The 19,936-nt window shown below is 35.1% G+C and overlaps 2 protein-coding genes across 3 annotated transcripts in view; one reads left to right on the top strand and one right to left on the bottom strand.

Moving 5' to 3' along the window:
- unc-13-4A (BAI1 associated protein 3) overlaps positions 1-19,936 on the top strand; it is a 758,033-nt gene that overhangs the window by 462,035 nt on the left and 276,062 nt on the right. The window lies entirely within an intron of this gene.
- LOC138703808 (uncharacterized) lies at positions 1,316-16,093 on the bottom strand. Its single transcript, XM_069831999.1, has 3 exons — positions 15,958-16,093; positions 13,737-13,798; positions 1,316-6,725 (listed from the first exon to the last, which is right to left on the bottom strand). Exons 2-3 carry the CDS (start codon positions 13,764-13,766, stop codon positions 4,674-4,676), a joined length of 2,082 nt encoding a protein of 693 aa, XP_069688100.1. The 5' UTR covers positions 13,767-13,798; positions 15,958-16,093; the 3' UTR covers positions 1,316-4,673.

Here is a 19,936-nt window from a genome sequence, read left to right as displayed (position 1 = left end):
AATGGTTTAGTCCCAGATGAAATTAGTTTCCAAAACTTTTGGTGCAAGTTTAAATTGTTTCCCGAACCTTTTGGTCTCAGTTGGTTCAAAGACAATGCGTGCCAAGAGTTTTGTTCCCAATTACATATTTTTAATAACTTAATTATTTTAGATAATTTCGCTTTGTTGCCAATTATTTGATTACATACTTCAAAGGTTGTCGGCGATATAGTGTCCAATGGCCCTCAAATAGGACAACACGTCATCATCTTCTTTATAAGTGGAATATCGTCCAACAACCCTGCCTATCTGCCCTGTCAATTTTAATGTTGATTTCCGCGACTTCCTCCTCAGGTGGCTGAGGAAAGCAAAGAGAGTTGGATGAGCTTTTCCGATCAGGATATTAAATTGAATACTCTTTCAAATTTTAGTATAAAAATTAGTGTTGTGGGATTTAATCCATTAATCTAATCGATTAATCGATCAATTTCTGTTGTAAGATTAATCGATCAAAAATATTTAATCGAATAATCGAGTCGATTAAAATTAATCGGTTGTACTTCCGACAATTGCTTACTTCAAAACACAATAGTACTGTTACAGCAAATTTTTGCACAAACGCTTCAGAAAGAGATGGAGATATGAGGATAGTGACCTGTCTACCCCTATTGAAAGTTGGAACACAATGTGAAACCCTTATTAAGTTTTATGGTTTTTCAAGAAAACCTTCACCTTGTTGTCAGCTCGTCTTCCTAGCATATGAAATACAAAGCTACATTTCTGGGATTCGCCCTCCTCATCCCTTAGCCATGGCTACACCGTGTGCAAGTGAGTCACTATCTTCTTCTGTTTCTAAAATTTTGTAACCCGATTACAATAGGGGCCAGTGTGCTGTTTTGTTGCAGTTTCTTTAATTGAGTTTGTAGATGAACCTTGTGTGTTTAGTTTGCTAAAGAAAAAAATCAGATTTCTGTGGTCTGTGAAAAGTGAAAACTCCATTATGACATATGAGAATTTGAGAGGTAAACTCAATGAAACGTTTGGATTTAAATTGAACGATCGTGGAGACGTGTTTGACAGATATATTTTTTTTTCGTGCTTAGTGAGGCAGGAAACATTGTTACTAAACTTAGGGTGGCACTTAATTCGAAGCATGTGAATTCACTCACATGTTTAAAATCATGGGTGAATTAAGTAGGCGAATCTTTATACTTTTTGTTATTTAAGTTTTTCTCAAAAATCCCCGGAGAAATTGACACAATAAAGTATAAGCCCACATAATAAATATGTTAGTAAATAATATAATAGTTGTTTTGTAATATAATGATACAATATATACAGATATACAACATTTAATACTTATGCTTCCCAACGAACACAAGTTAAATTTTTACAATAATTGTGTATTACAATATATTTAAACATTTTTTAAATCTATCAAAGCTCGATTAATCGATTAAATTCAAATAGTTAATCGATTAAATATTTTGATCGATCAACAGCACAAATAAAAATATATAATGGTGCCATTTGAAATTTCAAAGGATGGTAGGAATGCAGAGGGTTAAAAATGTAGTGAACACTGGTTTTAAACTTCTCCCTCAATATCTAAATTGACTTGTATATCTACAACATTCAATATTGCTTCTTCAAAGACATTTTTGTTAAGTATCCAGCCCAAATATGAAGCCTGGACCGAATAGAATTTGTTAAGTTACCGAATAGCTCGAGTACGAATTTGTTATGAGACCGAATTCTCCTGGAACGAATTTGTTTTGTGACCGAGTTAGTTGTGGGACGGATTGTCGGGAACGAATTGTCGGTCCCTTACATTCCACCCTCTTTTCTTGGAGTTCCATTTATTGGTCCGTAAAAGGACTTTGTCAGTAACTGAAAACAGTATTTCTCACTAATGACATTAACATCTACCTTGCGATTTCCTCTCAAAGAAAATCTCTCGTTAGAGTACTTAGAACATGATTTTTTAAAGATATTACATTGTTACTAAATGTCACTTAAACGAGTTACTTATTAATATTTGTTTAATAAGTAAAAACAGAATTTGTTAATGATGGTCGCTGTAGCCAGGTGGCGCATTAACCTTGGTTGCTATAATCGAGTGTTCAACTGTAAGGAAACTCTTGCACATGTCCTGGGGTCCTGAAGATATGGAAAGCTTCTGAGAATCTCGCGGCACCATCAGATAAGACAATTGAAGGGTCAGAACCATAGTGGGCCAAGTGCCATTTACTAAAACCGTAGAAAACAAGGGCTAAAATGAAGTTATCACCATAATTCAATGGAAACATATAGCAAGTAATATAAAGTATACACATTCAAACTAAATTATATGTCAATCTTCATTTGGTATTCACTTAACTTTAACCCTTGCTTTCTCCGTTTTTAATAAATGGCGCTTGGCCCACTGTGGCTCTGAACTCTTCAATTTCTCCTTACAGTACTTAGAAAGTGATTTTTTAAGATATCATATTGTCACGTAGTCGAGTTACTTATTAAAATTGTTTCGTTATAAAAATAATACATCACATTTGTTTAATAACTAAAAACAGGATTTGTTAATGATCGTCGCTGTAGCCAGATGGCGCACTAACCTTGGTTGCTATAATCGAGTGTTCAACTGTAAGGAAACTCTTGCACATGTCCTGGGGTCCTGAAGATATGGAAAGCTTCTGAGAATCTCGCGGCACCATCAGATAAGACAATTGAAGGGTCAGAACCATAGTGGGCCAAGTGCCATTTACTAAAACCGTAGAAAACAAGGGCTAAAATGAAGTTATCGCCATAATTCAATGGAAACATATAGCAAGTAATATAAAGTATACACATTCAAACTAAATGATATGTCAACCTTCATTTGGTATTCACTTAACTTTAACCCTTGCTTTCTCCGTTTTTAATAAATGGCGCTTGGCCCACTGTGGCTCTGAACCCTTCAATTTCTCCTTACAGTACTTAGAATGTGATTTTTTAAGATATCATATTGTCACGTAGTCGAGTTACTTATTAAAATTGTTTCGTTATAAAAATAATACATCACATTTGTTTAATAACTAAAAACAGGATTTGTTAATGATCGTCGCTGTAGCCAAGTGGCGCATTAACCTTGGTTGCTATAATCGAGTGTTCAACTGTAGGGAAACTCTTGCGCATGTCCTGGGGTCCTGAATACATGGAAAGCTTCTGAAAAGCTCGCGGCAACATCAGATAAGACCTTGTATTGCAGAAGAGCTGCGAAAAATATTTCAAGGTATATGAAGAAGTTCACGCATCATTACCAGATGAATCGCTCAGTAGGTACTGAATATTAAAAAAAGAACTGTTCAAAAGTTGGGATACATTCTTCATAATACACAGATGCAAACTGGCGTTCAAAGACATCACACCTCTGTTTTCTGATCGTGTTAGTGAACTTGCTAACCACGAGATAAGTCAGAACCAAAGATATAAAAAATTGACAAACTTTGAAATAGTTCCGCTAGTTCTGAATAGGTGGCACCATTATTGAGGCGGATAAAAAGTGTCGGGGGAAATGGTGATATAGATTAAATATTAACTGTTCTCATAATTATAGACAGTATCAGCGGTTTCAATTATGCGGGTATATTTATGTACTATTGGCTACACTGCCTTTAACTTCGCCATCTATTAATAGAAGTAATAACTAAAGAGGTCGGCCATGGAAAATTCGGTTCCTACTTTGAAAGATTTAGGATCAAAAGTGCAGAAGAATCTCTGTGCATATGCAAAGAGAATCAGACTGTTGAACATTTGATTTTTCACTGTCCAGTGTTCGAAAGGAAAAGACACTTTTTAAGATATCATATCTCGGACTGCAATTTAAATTACTCCACACCCCTTTACGATTTTCTTAGAAAAAAATGTTGTTACAAACAATTCACAGAGTTTATACACCACATTCACGCAAGACTGTAGCTATTAATTGTATATAAATTAATGATGTTATAAAATCCTAATGCACTATGTAAAACAAGGTGTCTATCTTTGGGACATAATAATAGTAATAACAACAATAACTATGTTTGTATTATAGATTTTACTATTGTTGAGTATTTGATGACAGGTATATAGTTTGTAACCATAAGTAATTTTGTTTTTATTTTTTTTTACTATCGCAAACCAACTACATAATAGGTGTTTTATTTGTAACTACGCCAATTCTGTGCATTATCTCATTAATATTGCTTAAAATTATGTATAAAATCACAAATTAATGTAATAATCTTGCACTTTCTCTACACCTTCGATTATAATTTCTAATTTTATTTCATTTTGTTTTAACTGAAAGTAATTATTGCATAACGTATTTAGTATTGTTTACTGTCTCTTAATTAGTGTATTTATATTGTAACTATGACTCAGACCTACTATTAATTCTCTAAAATTGTGTATTATCACTACATAATGTATTTCACATGTAACAAACTACAACCCTAATATACCAAAGGTAAAATAGGGTTTCAATATTTGGATAACAATAATAATAAAGAGGTCACACTTACACGAACAGATTATCGATAACTATCGATTAATATGGGTCTGATCTATAAATCGATTTTTACAGCATTACAACATTTCTCTTTATACTCCGTATAACTTCATTATAAAGAAAACGAATTTCTGATAAGACAGCCATACTGATGTTAACTTCCGTGTTACCCTACATTTTTCTCACAATTCTCTTTAAGACGAAATAGATGTATATTTATCAACTTTCTAAAAATAGAACTGGCAATGTATAACGCTATTGGATTGAAGCAAGAATATGCAAACACAAGATAAAATGTTATTCTATCAACACATTGATAAACAGGTTCCATTACGTCTATATTAGTCCAATATAATGCAAGAGTAAACAGTATTTTAGGACCGTAACTTAGAAAGAAGACGAGGGCCAGAGCATTCAAAGTTCTGTAAGTTCTACGTCTGGACTCCGCTAAATCAAGATTGTCCATCTCGCCTGGCATATTTTTTATGCTACTCTTTACTTGCCTTGCTGTTAGATAGTTAAATATTAACACTAAAACTAATAACACCATTCCCCCCATAAAGAAATATTTTCCCAGAGCTCTGACAACCCCTGAGATATCATGTTTGTTGCAGAATGTAACACGAATTTCCACATCATAAGCGAGTTGAGTCGATAAGACTATCGAAATAATCCAAACCAATATCACGCATATGATTAGAAATCGAAATGTTATAGTTTCTGAAGCTCGCACGTTTTTCATTGTTGCGTAGTAACCCTGGACACTGAATCCCAATACAGACAGTACACTTACATGAAACAAAAGAAGACATGAAGCGATATAAATTGTGCAAGGAGTGTTGGCTAATTGAATAATATTTGGTTTGTATAATATTACGTATCGGACAGGGATGTTAACAACGTAACATAAAATATCGCACACAACAATATTCATTACGATGGCATTTGGGGTTGTTCGGATTTCTGGATGGAAAACAAATAACAGCAGTAATGTGCTGTTACCGATTAGGCCAATCGTGAAGATCATGGAAAATACGACAGGCTCTACATATCGCTGGAATATTACGTATGTTTTTATTTGACTAAGTGTCTTTTCAGTCTGTGTGTATGTTTCATGCAGTAGATTTTCATCAATTTTCCACTGGCTCAGAGAGAGCAATTTATGTCCCCAGGTTGTTTCCACAAACACACTAGTAATGTTGTACTTCTTGAAAATTGTCTTCACTCTCGTAATGACGTTGCTTCTCTCTTCTTCACTCAACCTCTGCTTCTTATCTCCAATTGAATTCAAGCGGTCTAATTCATAATTGTGTGTATGGGCTAAAGAAAAAATTTCCTCAGTTTCCTTCACCAAATTAGTTTTCTCATCTAGCAGATTGTAAATTGCTCGAAGACCATATGATAAGTTTTGCGTTCTTTCAAGTGCTATCATATCGTTGTCATCGTCGTTTAACAATACGCAAGATGAACAATAGACCAGTGACTCAGGCTTTAAGAATTTGAAATTCCTCATCCATATTCTAGTGCCGTTTACGTATTCTTCAGTCAGGTTCAGGGCTAACTGACCAGTTTCTAAATCCCCCCCTTCAATAAACTTTTGCGTGTAACTCTTGGAAATGTCATACATGCAGTCCAGAGTGCATTTCTGATTCTTTTCTGATTCAGAAATATTGGTATAAGTCATGTTTACGTAGCAAGTTGCTTGAGGTGAGTACTCAAAATAATTTCTGACGCCATCATAAACGCAGCGTAAGTTAAACCTTTGTTTTTCTGTCGTATTACTTTCAGGTTCACAACTGTCAATTAAATTGTTACGACAACCGACATGGCACCACACTTGGATTAATGAACTCTTCCATTTTATATTTTCCATCTCGTCTTCGTTGCACAGCATGTTGTCAAAATATTGTTCTTCACTTGTGTTTCTTTCGTTTTTCAGATATATTTTTGAATCCGTTACTGGCACTTGGCGTACCCTCACTTCACGTTTAGTGATCCCTCCAGATAGATTTACGATGTTCTCTTCTACTTGCCTGGCATGCTTTACTGAGAAATAATTCTGATGGTCGTTGTCAATCTTCTTTGCCTCCGTCATTTCCCAGAGCAGGGTTTTGATGTCGTGATGTGAAACTTGGATTCTTCTTTCCTTGCTACGAATTGGTTCAGACTGATCAGAGCTGCTCTTGCACGCCGTGCATCCAAAAGTTGTTGAACAGATCTGAAAGAAAAGTCAATGTTCCATTAGGTATTTATAGAGAAAAACAGCCAATTTTAACAGTAGTTGCATTTATGGAAACTACATCGCTCCTTTCCTACTAACTTTGTCAATTTAAGACACTACGATAAATTCTCTTAGTCTCTATTTACTCTCATGCTTTATAGCAGAATCTACTTATTCATTTTTTTTTTATTATTGCGAAACTAAGCAACCTCTGCCCATTGCAAGCAACTAGACATGATGTGCCTATTCCGAGATAACACCACTGTTGCCAACATGTTGCCCTACAATCTCGCTAACTTTTCAGCAAAAAGTAGCTAAATGTCTCCAAAGGTTATATATTATTTTAATGTACCGAAGTACATATGATATTTCCTTGTAGATATTCTGCGTCATCATACGATGAAAGAGTAATGGAACGGAGAAAAATTCCCTCCGGCGCCGGGATTTGAACCCGGGTTTTCAGCTCTACATGCTGATGCTTTATCCACTAAACCACACCAGATACAACCCCGGCGTCGGATAGAATCGTCTCAGATTAAGCTCCAACTCTTGGGGCCGCCCTCTGCACTACGTCATAGATGTCTATGAACGTAGGATCGAAGTCCACACATGTGCTGAGGTGCACTCGTTATGAGTGACTAGTTGGCCGGGATCCGACGGAATAAGCGCTGTCTTAAATCACGAAGTGATTTACGCGTATCATATATATTATTTTAATGTACCGAAGTACATATGATATTTCCATGCAGATATTCTGCGTCATCATACGATGAAAGAGTAATGGAACGGAGAAAAATTCCCTCCGCCGCCGGGATTTGAACCCGGGTTTTCAGCTCTACGTGCTGATGCTTTATACACTACGCCACACCGGATACAACCCCGGCGTCGGATAGAATCGTCTCAGATTAATCTCCAACTCTTGGGTTCCCTCTAGTGGCCGCCCTCAGCACGTGTGTGGACTTCAGTCCTACGTTCATAGACATCTATGACGTAGTGCAGAGGGCGGCCACTAGAGGGAACCCAAGAGTTGGAGCTTAATCTGAGACGATTCTATCCGACGCCGGGGTTGTATCCGGTGTGGCTTAGTGATAAAGCATCACCACATAGAGCTGAAAACCCGGGTTCAAATCCCGGCGGCGGAGGGAATTTTTCTCCATTCCATTACTCTTTCATCTCCAAAGGTTGTTTAAAAAAATCCCCAGAAATGTCGCTAAAAATTAATAATAAATATCAGTAAATAAAAATAAGAATACACTGCACTTGATTCAATCATTGATACCACATTTTCTGGCAAATTGTAATACTTTTTAAATATATATAAAATGTAATAACACCAGCAAAAACTACAGTCTCATTTGCTTCACACGAACTCTCGGCACAAAATTCCAAAATTCAATTGCCTCGGGTCGGTTCGGAGTGGAAAATCTCCGCGTTGCGAGGAAGAACCAAGATTACATCAGCTGCAACTCGTGACTCGTCACGTGACAATCAAAGTTGCCACCGTTTATGGGTGTTGGAGCAGTAGCACTGAGAGAGAGAGACCTAACCCGTGAGAATCATTGAATCAGCGTCTTTCACCCCTGATCACTGATCACTGATCACTAGACTTCGTGGAATTGCCACGAGATTCGCAAGGTTTACTGTGCACGCAGTATACACTGTATGAGAAGGGGGCGTGTCTCTGATGTAAACACTGAGCAGTATACTGCGGTTACAATAAAACCTGTATCCTGCATTCAAGAAATATAATGAATGATCATTGAAGTAGGAAATGTCTAAAGATATAAATATACAATTATTTTATAGTGAGATATATTAACTCTTAAAATTTAATGTAAGATACTCACATCATCCTTGAATATGTGCATTGCAGTGAAGAGTTACGTACATTTTGACCGACTGCAAAGTAACCTCCTCCGATGGTCACTTAAACAGTTTGTATATTGGGAACTTGTAGTTCAACATCACACGATGTAATAGGTGCATTTCTTAAGAACGGAAAGTCACTACTTTTTAGTACACCAACTTCAGACGTCTTGTCGTGATCTGATAGTACATCATTTATAATACGAAGTTGTGAATAGGCAGAATTTTTAGCAATAATATTTCTCAACTTACATTTCACTTTTTCTGAAATTAGTGAATTGTTATTTTGGATAACGGTTTGTGATACTTTATCCACTATATTAAGGGATTCTGAGAGTTGTAGGTTAGACGATTCTAACAGGATGATGCTTTTGGAGACGATTTTAAAATTAGAATCAATGACAATATCTTTCAATAGCTGTAACAGCGGAACTGTCTGTGCTATCCAATGCATGATTACCTCCATTATTTTTCCGTAATGTTCTGCATAATAATTAACTGAATTCAACCACGTTCTCCAACGGGTCAAGACTGGCTGCGGGGGTAAGGGTATTCCAGGAGTAATTGTTTGGAACAGCAACACTCTCATTGTAGTATGATTGAATTCTTGTCTGCACTGAACAAATGTTAAACTTTGACTATTCCAACCACAGTAATGCAAAAACAAGTGCTTACATAGGTATACATTAGCTGTAGCTGCTCTATCTATTTGGACCGGTCACAACTCTTAACATGAACTGCTTATACTATGAGACCGGGCGGTCGCTCACCACCTCTATACTACCGTACATCGGCAACCTGATTGCATGCTGTTTGTGGCAATTCAACGAAGTCTACTGATCACAATTATATGAGATCAGGGCTGTCACGTATGAATCATTAGACTACTCAGCATGCACCCATGCCTCTTCTAAAACTAAGAAGTGCACGACTTCAGTTGAATGTTTTAATTTAAAAGAAAGAAAAAAGTAGAAACATATACAAATTCGAAGAAAAGCCGCTAATCGTATTTTACAAAATTTGTCGCCGAGACTCATTCAAAATTCCCTAGATTTAGCGACTTATCGCTAAATGTGGCAACACTGGATAAGGCTCTATGAAAGTTCTTCGACGGAACGGGCTAGCTTCGGTCGAGGATAAGAGTGGGCAAATACAGGGTCTCGCAGAATGATCTCCCCGATTAGAATCATAAATAACAAGAGCAACATAGACCCTATTCAAAATTTTATTTTGTGCGAGATCGTGCGTATTTGCTTGTTTTCCGCACACAACTAATACGCGGTAAGTGTGAAATACCACATTCAGTATTCCCAACGTAACACACATAACAATTTCCCTCTTCTTACCGCTTAAGCGCGACATTCATTTTATTGCTTTAGACTTTTAACATATTATTTTTATAGACGTTTAACATAGTAATAATTATAAATTGGAAACTTACCACTTGAATTTCACCTACATTGCAATGTTAATTATTGTTTTTAAGTATTGGCAAAAATTAAGTAAAGTCTACTACTCCACGAAACTTATTGCATTCCTGATACAAGTAACATTAAGGAAGCCGTGAAAAAATCAACGAGATTCCAGATGCCGATGTTATTACTGCAATATGTTATATAAATAATATTGTTAATATATTAAAATGAAAAATAAATCATTACATAACCTTACCGTTTGTTTTAAGTTCGCATTTATAGACTGGGGAAAAAAAAAGACAGACGTATATCACGGTCTGCTGGAGTATAGTAAACACAGAAAACATTTTACAGCAACACTGTTAAAGAAAGATATTTTGGTGTTCCGAAGTTGGCGTCATTAAACAGAAACCAACATGGAGATTTCATTGCAACTAATTAGAAATTCGTGTTTCAGGTATGTAATAAACGAACTTCGCATAAAATAATGTACGATACACGAGCGGTATGTTTGTTTTCATGTTCTCGGAAATTAAAAAAGCTCAACTACGTTTCGCTTTTTCAATCTTTTCCTCGACCATGAAAACGTCAACATACCGCTCTTGTAACGTATATTACTATTAGCATCTTACAGAACAATGCTTGCCATTTTGACATCACTTTGTTTTCAAAATAATATCGTCCAAATGCTTGCCCTGACGAGCTATACACTCCTCAGATAGTGACTGTGCATCCTTCTTCCTAAAAAAAGTATGGTTCTATTATTCTAAATTGTACAACAGCACACCAAACAGTAACGGAGAGGTCACTGATGCATTCCTCGAGGGTTTTCTGGGGACCAATATGGAATGTTTTGTTTGTTGACGCAGCTCGACAAATGAAAATGAGCTTAGTTATTACTGAGCACAACAGCATCGCCTGGACATTTTCCAATATGTTCTGCAAGCATCTTGGCAGTTGAGTCAGTCACATTGCTGAAGTTACTGAACCATAACAACTTTGTAAGGATGGAACTTCAGATCTATGTGTAAGATTCCCAATACCAGAGCATGTTTAATGGCTGAACGTCGTTGAGATGTAATAGCATGCCTCTCTGCTGCGATATTCTGGGGAGCCCGATTGTTGCGACATCTGTCGGATGATTTCTGTTTGCAAGTTGAACCTTTTGTCTGACATTTCTCACCCATATCAGTAGGGTTTTCTTGTCAGGAATTCTTTCATATCGTCCTACTCTAAAATGGGTACGAAATTTCCACAGCATTGCAATCACAGTCACCTTTTTTTTAAATTCTCAACAACAAAATGCACGATGTTCACTTGTCCACGCCATGATGGTAACTGAAATGGCATGGCTTGTGCTGCTCAGAGATATATGCCACTCAAGCAAATTTCAGACCTCTTGTGATATCACTATAGACTATTTCGTTCATATGACGTCATTCCATTTTCGACCAATGAAGTGTAATGAAATTTTGAATTCTAACCAGTCACAGTCATACATCGCGATAATTTTTGCAACCCGATTTATAATAATAATAATAATAATAATAATAATAATAATGGTTTATTTCACCTACCAGATTTAAGGCCATACGGCCTTATCACATGTTCGTTCTTTTGTTTAGTCAGTGTCGCCAACTGTTTCCCCGTAAACTTATGAGGATGAATTCATTATTAGTAATGGTGGAAGTACTAAATAAAGTGCGAAATCCTACTTCCACATCTACATCATCTTCTAATTCCATATCCATTGGTTCTACAGAAAATGGCACTACTTCATTCAGATTTGATAACTACGTTATTCTGCATTTAATTAATGTATTAATCAGGTAATTTGTAATTATACTCGTACTATAAAATCTTTAAATTAAATTATGATTTCAGCAGATCATGAATTTTTTTTCTGTTATAATGAAAGAAGAAAAGCGCAGTACATGTAATTAACATTTTTAAACCTGTATTTCGGTTTTCTCAATTGGCATTACTGAATAACATTCAATTTCTTTATTGCAGTAATCGATATTCATCTATTTCAACTTCACAATGTCTGAATAGGTTAAGCATTCATAAATATACAAATATTAACAGTTTGTAAGCGAACTTAATGGATATATTATTTACATTTTTTATTTTATTCACGAAATAGTCTTGATAAATGTCACTCTCCTGAGATTTTCCAATAAATCCACGAGCGAAACATAAGTCCACTCGCTTCGTTCGTGGATTTATCGGGAGATTCTCAGACCGACCTCTTGTGACAATACTATACACTAATTACTCAGATATTTGAATTTTAATGTAATTCTTTTTTTATCTAATTTAAATAAACATGTCTACCACATATACTAAAATCTCTATCATGTTAGTTTTAGAAATATTTTTTCACTTTTTATTTCATTCTATAGGTAACTACTAATTTCTTAAAAAAAACTGTTCAGTTTCTCTTAAAGATTTTACTCTATGTTGTCCACATGAGGAACTTTGTATTCATACGAAGTTTCATTAAGATATCTTAAGTAAGTTTTGGGTTAACATTTAAACGCTGCCCGGCTAAAAAATATCTCAAATATTTTTCATAAGTTAAGAAAAAATAACTATTGGGTTTTCAATAACATTATAGTAATACACGTTACAAGAGCGGTATGTTGACGTTTTCATGTTCGAGGAAAAGATTGAAAAAGCGAAACGTAGTTGAGCTTTTTTAATTTCCGAGAACATGAAAACAAACATACCGCTCGTGTATCGTACATTATTTTGTGCGAAGATCGTTTATTACATACCTGAAAGAGGAATTTCTAAATAGTTGCAATGAAATCTCCATCTTGGTTTCTGTTCAATAACGGCAACGTTTAAAAACAAAAATATCTATCTTCAAATTGTTGCTATGAAATGTTTGCTGTGTTTACTATATTCCAGCAGGCCGTGATATACGTCTGTCTTTTTTTCCCCCAGTCTATAAATGCGAACTTAAAACAAACGGTAAGGTTATGTAATGATTTATTTTTTCATTTTAATATTTTAACAATATTATTTATATAACATATTGCAGTAATAACATCGGCATCTGGAATCTTGTTGATTTTTTCACGGCTTCATTAATGGTACTTGCATTACAAATGCAGTAACTTTTGTGATGTTGTAGAGTTTACTTAATTTTTGCAAATATTTAAAAACAATAATTAACATTGCAATTTAGGTGAAATTGCAGTGGTAAGTTTCCAATTTATAATTATTACTATGTTAAACGTCTCTAAAAATAATATGTTAAAAGCCTAAAGCAGTAAAATGAATATGGCGCTTAAGCGGTAAGAATAGGGAAATTGTTTTGTGTGTTACGTTGGGAATACTGAATGTGGTATTTCACACTTACCGCGTATTGGTTTTGTGCGGAAACCAAGCAAATACGCACGATCTCGCACAAAAATTATTTATTGATGTACAGATGGTGTATATTAAGCACGCCAATTTTTGTTTCCAGAGGACCTACAGTTTCAGAGGGGAAAATGTTGAAATTTAGTAAAATTATATTAACAAAAGCTATACCTCTTCCATAACACCCCTTGTTACCTCAACTGAAGGTGAAAGCTCGATCACTTTTGATAACGTGTCATAAAAATCCAAGAAGAAACCAAAGCTCATAAAAGTTCATTCTTAATGTGCGATAAATTCTGCTACTACAATGTTACAGAATAAGACGATAGTCAAGTGAAAAAAAAAATGGACTTACCAGAATCAAACCATAAAGCAGAGGAGACATAATGGTGTATCGAAATGCAGTCACTGGGATATCTGTGAATGCATTAAAATAGTAGTGAGTAAACACTCAGCGTTCTGTTCGCATTAAATTGAAAGATGAGACAAATCGAGCAGAGATGCATATCTAAGATGTTCCTGGAGGAGTTTAGAATACTTACTTATTGGCTTTTAAGGAGGTTCATTGCCACCCTCACATAAGTCCGCCATTGGTCCCTATCCTGAGCAAGATTAACCCATTCTCTATCAACATATCCCACCTCCCTCAAATCCATTTTAATATTATCTTCCCATCTACGTCTCGGCCTCCCCAAAGGTCTTTTTCCCGCCGGCCTCCCAACTAACACTCTATAAGCATTTCTGGATTCGCCCATACGTGCTACATGCCCTGCCTATCTCAAGCGTCTGAGTTTAAAATAGTTCAGGAAAATATTGTTTATATCTCGACCAGGATATAATCTAACTTGCACGACTATTAGGCTGTGAAAAGTAATCGAGATAAGGAACAATAGTAATCATTTAATTATACAGGGTGATTCAGTAAAAACGTGCATAAAATTACAAAGAAAACAAACAAAAGGCTCCACAACAAATGAATGAGATGTATAAACAATTCTCTTTCATGTGTATCATTGTATAGGGGTGTCATTTGGAATTTTTAAGGTCAATGGGGGTTGTGGTGAAACATAAAATGCAATTAACACTGGCTTTAAACTTCCTTTTCAGGATATATATTTATTTACTTTTTGTTTAAATTTAATTTAATTAGAATACAATAATATTATTTTAGACAGGGAAGTTTTGAAATGAAAACTCTGTACATCCTTAGGAGTTAAAGCTATAATAGCAAATATAGGGCTCGTAGAACATGTTAATTATGTTCAGGGACATCATTTTATTTTTACTTCAATTTTTATTGTAGCCTACTTGAGTTTTTGAATGTACTTCACTTCCATCCCCTCTACTAGTAAACTTCCAACCGTCTCCACACAGAACCAAGACCGCGTATGCAGTCAAAGTCGCCTTACGGTCATAGTAAACACTACTGAGTTCGTCAGTATAGTACGTTCCGGAAATATGTTCGCATTTTCCAGTGACGAAACAGCTTTCAACATTTAATCGTATTTTCGCACAGATAATATCGACCATTTGCCTACTCGCATCCCGATTTCCCCCAACCGCTTCTGCTCGCACCTCTGTAAAGGCTAGTGGCTGGGCTGTCTTAGCTTTTGTCTGAAAACATTAATTTCTGCTAGGAATTGGACGATTACGTAATATTATACAACAGTTTAAAATAACTTAAATAAAAGGGCCTCGTTAAGTAATTGACTGTCACGTGATTTTCCCCCTTTCTACGATCCTGCGACATAACTACTTGGACGGACAGTAGATAGCATGTCTGAGTAATTTTATCTTTTCGCATCGGGCAGAGGTGAAGATTGAATTTACAGTACGTAAGGTACTCTTTTACAGAGTTGGTACAGAATTATTTCAACATGAGTTACTAGTACGAAGGACGAAACTGGTAATTGGAATTACATACATTAGAACTGAAGCCTGTATCGAAATGAACCGCCACCATTTTCAAAATTGTGTTTAAATATCCATATTATGATTATCTTTCAATTTAATTTCATTCTCTATATTGTACGCTAATGTGCCGTAGACAGTATAATATACACTGCATAATGAATACGTCCGAATGGATAGCTCAGTTCGTGAGTAAAATCACTTATTGTTAATACAGTACTGTATTTCGATTAAAGAAAAACCTAATGAAAATTATCAAACTCAAAATCGCGATATTTCCTAGTTTACGTAAAAGGATGAACTACGTTTCTTCCCTCTTATACCTAGTAAAGTGATTTGTTTGAATTTTACGCCAGTATCATCGAACTCCAGTCATGGAAGGGGTAGCAAACGATGTTTCCGGTTTCCGGTAATCTAAAGGCATAGCCAGGTTAATATTAGAAATGTTAGTAAAAATAAGGGAATAATATAGAAACAATTTGGAAGTGTCTGTGAACAACTGGAAAAGAATAGAGAGACTCATAATACAGTTTTTCATCAAATTCATTGCCATTTATAGTGGACTGAGAACTTAACAATTCCCTTATTGCATTTACTTAGAAAGAAGAGTAATATTTTTAATATAATAACAAAAGAAAATATATATACACATTTGCATTTCTTACCTTTAAAAGTAGCTTGTTTACAGCTCTGCACATAATCACAGAATGAACAGAGGATGGAACTCAGATATGACTTCCTCCAGATTGTGCCTCACACAGGATGATGTGGCTAGCAAAAGTCCAGCGTACGGAGTGTGACTATTCACAAAGGAATTATCTACTCTTTTCTTCGCCTTTTCCTTCTTATAAAAATCTAATGGTACGCCGAAATTCCACATTTCTAGACGAGTCATTCTTTTCTTAAAACTTTTCTATTTCAAATGGATAATAATACCAAGGTAGTACATATAAAGTCGGCCTGGGTAGCGCAATCGGTATAGCGCTGGACTTCTGTGCTCGAGGTTGTGGGTTCGATCCCGGCCCAGGTCGATGACATTTAACTATGCTTAAATGCGACAGGCTCATGTTAGTAGATTCACTGGCATGCAAAACAACTCCTGCGGGACAGAATTCCGGCACACCAGCGACGCTGATATAACCTCTGCAGTTGCGAGCGTCGTTAAATAAACCATAACTTTATAATACATTAATTTTTTTTAAATATAGACTTCAACTAAATTTAATTACATTGTATTTTAAACATTCTAGCTTCCAGTATTTATTCATTCTCTTCGGACACAACTTGTAAGAGAGAATTTTATTGTTGTTGTTATTATTATTATTATTATTATTATTATTATTTACTTACTTACTTACCTACTTACTTACTGGTTTTTAAGGAACTCGGAGAGGTTCATTGCCGCCCTCACATAAGCCCGTCATTGGTCCCTATCCTGAGCAAGATTAATCCATTCTCTATCGTCATATCCCACCTCCCTCAAATCCATTTTAATATTATCCTCCCACCTATGTCTCGGTCTCCCTAAACGTCTTTTTCCCTCCGGCCTCCCAACTAACACTATATGCATTTCTGGATTCGCCCATACATGCTACATGCCCTGCCCATCTCAAACGTCTGGATTTAATGTTCCTAATTATGTCAGGTGAAGAATATAATGCGTGCAGTTCTGTGTTGTGTAACTTTCTCCATTCTCCTGTAACTTCATCCCTCTTAGCCCCAAATATTTTCCTAAGCACCTTATTCTCAAACACCCTTGACCTATGTTCTTCTCTCAAAGCGAGAGTTCAAGTTTCACAACCATACAGAACAACCGGTAATATAACTGTTTTATAAATTCTAACTTTCAGATTTTTCGACAGCAGGCTGGATGACAAAAGTCTCTCTACCTAATAATAACAGGCATTTCCCATATTTATTCTGTGTTTAATTTCCTCCCGAGTGTCATTTATATTTGTTGCTGTTGCTCCCAGATATTTGAACTTCTCCACCTCTTCAAAAGATACATTTCCAATTTTTATATTTCCATTTCGTACAATATTCTGGTCACGAGACATAATCATATACTTTGTCTTTTCGGGATTTACTTCCAAACCTATCTATTTACTTGCTTCAAGTAAAATTTCCGTGTTTTCCCTAATCGTTTGTGGATTTTCTCCTAACATATTCACGTCATCCGCGTAGACAAGCAGCTGATGTAACCCGTTCAATTCCAAATCCTCTCTGTTGTCCTGGAATTTTCTTATGGCATAATTAAAATAATTGATAAAATATTGATTACTGTCTACTTCACACACATTGAAATTATACAAAATCGCTGACAGAAACGGCAATTTAAATCTATTACACAAAGACTGAAACTGTAGAAAATGACTGAAAGAAACAGCGATTTCTGTCAAGTACACACACACACACACACACACACACACACACACACATTAGATACACCTGTACAGAATGATCCGTAAGTAATGTCATTATTTTCAGGGGGTCAATCTTTGAGATATTTCAAACAAAAAACGATTAATACAATTTTGCTTATTTTTGCTTACGTTTTGTGACAAAAATTATTGTTTTATATGAAACATTTCATATCGTGATTTTGGAAAATCTTTTAATTCACAATGTGATCAGTCAATTTAAGAGAGCAGTGTAGTATGATCATAAATGATCGAAAGAATTTTAGTTTTGTCCATTACATGTGCAGAAATTTGATCCGAAAGAATGTAACATTTTAAAATTCCTTTCCAGTTATTTTTAGTATCTAACACTGCATGATTGTAACGCTGAACATCTTTCTGTCTCAGAATCTTGAATAAACTAGATTTTATTATTTCAACTTTGTTGACCTTTATTTTGTAAAGTGAGGTTCTCAAATCCTAAAAGTGTTAAAACATATTAGTTACCATAAATCACTGTGCAGGATGAAATGATTGGGTTGTTAAGGAACAAAGTAAACTTACACTTTAATTTCAATATTTTATTCAAATAAATTATATTACATGTAAAATGTAGTCATACATAAAAATCATGAACAATTTGTTGTCAGTACATATTGCAGGTTTTTGTTATCACAAATAAAAAAATATATTATTATTATTATTACATTCCTCTTTAGTTTCTCATTTTATGAAGTATAATGATGCTAAAAGAATAAGTTTCGAGATTTTCAGAACAGTATTAATTTGAATCCTCCCTAATACATAAAGAGTGATTTTGAGGATGTCACCCTTCTCTTTCATGTTTCGCTATGCTGCCACATATTTTGCTGCGAATATCAGTTAGTACTAAACCTAGTTTATATGTTCTTAAGTTAATTTTATACAGTATATTATGTAGGAACTAACCTCGAGTTAAATAGTAATGTTCAGTTAAATTTAACCTATGTTTAGCGATTTTTATACATTAGGGCCTAAGTAAATTTCTGCAGTTTATTCATTAGCATATGAGGTATGTTTTATTTGTTAAAATTAATAGCCTTAAAGAAAAACATAGTCAATATCTGACAAACGCTCAAGCATAAAAATTTTCACTACTGAAATAATTGCAATGCAATCGTGTTTAAACATGACCACAGCGAAGCTTTTTAATAGCTGCTGTGTATTTGTGCCACTCTCGCATGTACACATATGTACTGCATAGAAGCTTATTACATTGAGAAAGTTTGACAGTTTTAGAAAAGTCCTAATTCTCGAATTGCTCGGATATTTGGGATTCGGATTCCCGAACTTTTCTGTAATTAAGTTCTTACAATGTAATTGTGCGCAGTTAACGGTACACATAAACTTACACTATTTACCGCTACGTTTTTTCTTCAATTAAAAGTTGTAGGAAATTGGTATAGTGCTGGCCTTCTGTGCCCGAGGTTGTGGGTTCGATCCCGGTGTCCAACCGAAAATTTAAAAAAAATATTAAAGGACCTAATAAAAATATGATGTGGGTCGTTAACGATCCTGTGGGCATATATGGGTTAAATCTTAACCATCTGAGTGTTCAACAACGACAAACCGAAGAAAAACAATAACCAGGTATCACTGTAACATATTGCGTACCATGTTCCATCTAGTTAAAGTGCTTCATCATGTGAAAGTGATCAAACAAGGAACCTTGGTGCAATAACAATAAATAAGACACGTCAACATTAAGTATTTTAACATTTTATATCACAGTGCAATTTAACAATTTTAATGACTGGATAACTGCATTTGACAAAATATTAACGTCAAGCTAACCACATTGTTCTACAAAAGATGGACAACATAGCAGAAGAACAAATTAGTTGATAGGTTTTAATTGTTGCTAATAATTGAGTGTTTTAATTATCTACATATTAGTGTTTTACATTTATGTTCAAATCATCAAGGGTACACATTATATGTCTCACTTACACAGTTCATGTACATCTATTTGAAAATGTAATTAGGCAAACTTTCATACATTTGAAAATGGCACATTAGTGCCGAAAACGTTAATGATATAATCAATATATAAAATTAGATAAGCACAGACGGCTCACGTTAATTTAATATAGTATTATCTTTGCTAAGAATTCACCTCATCCAGCACACCATGATTAAATTCTGTAGTTCTTTAAATCATAACCATCTGAGTGTTCATCAGTCAAGATCATCTTTCAGATTAGAT

Source organism: Periplaneta americana, chromosome 7 (assembly GCF_040183065.1).
Source record: "Periplaneta americana isolate PAMFEO1 chromosome 7, P.americana_PAMFEO1_priV1, whole genome shotgun sequence".
Lineage (NCBI taxonomy): Eukaryota > Metazoa > Arthropoda > Insecta > Blattodea > Blattidae > Periplaneta > Periplaneta americana.
The sequence above is the reverse complement of the archived record's forward strand: the minus strand, read 5'-3'. Positions and strand labels throughout refer to the sequence as shown.

Excerpts from the sequence above, each read along its gene's own strand:
- LOC138703808 (XM_069831999.1), bottom strand. The coding sequence starts at position 13,766 with ATGTCTCCTCTGCTTTATGGTTTGATTCTG. Across the intron at positions 6,726-13,736 it reads TGCTTTATGGTTTGATTCTG|ATCTGTTCAACAACTTTTGG; the intron begins GTAAGTCCATTT and ends CTTTTCTTTCAG.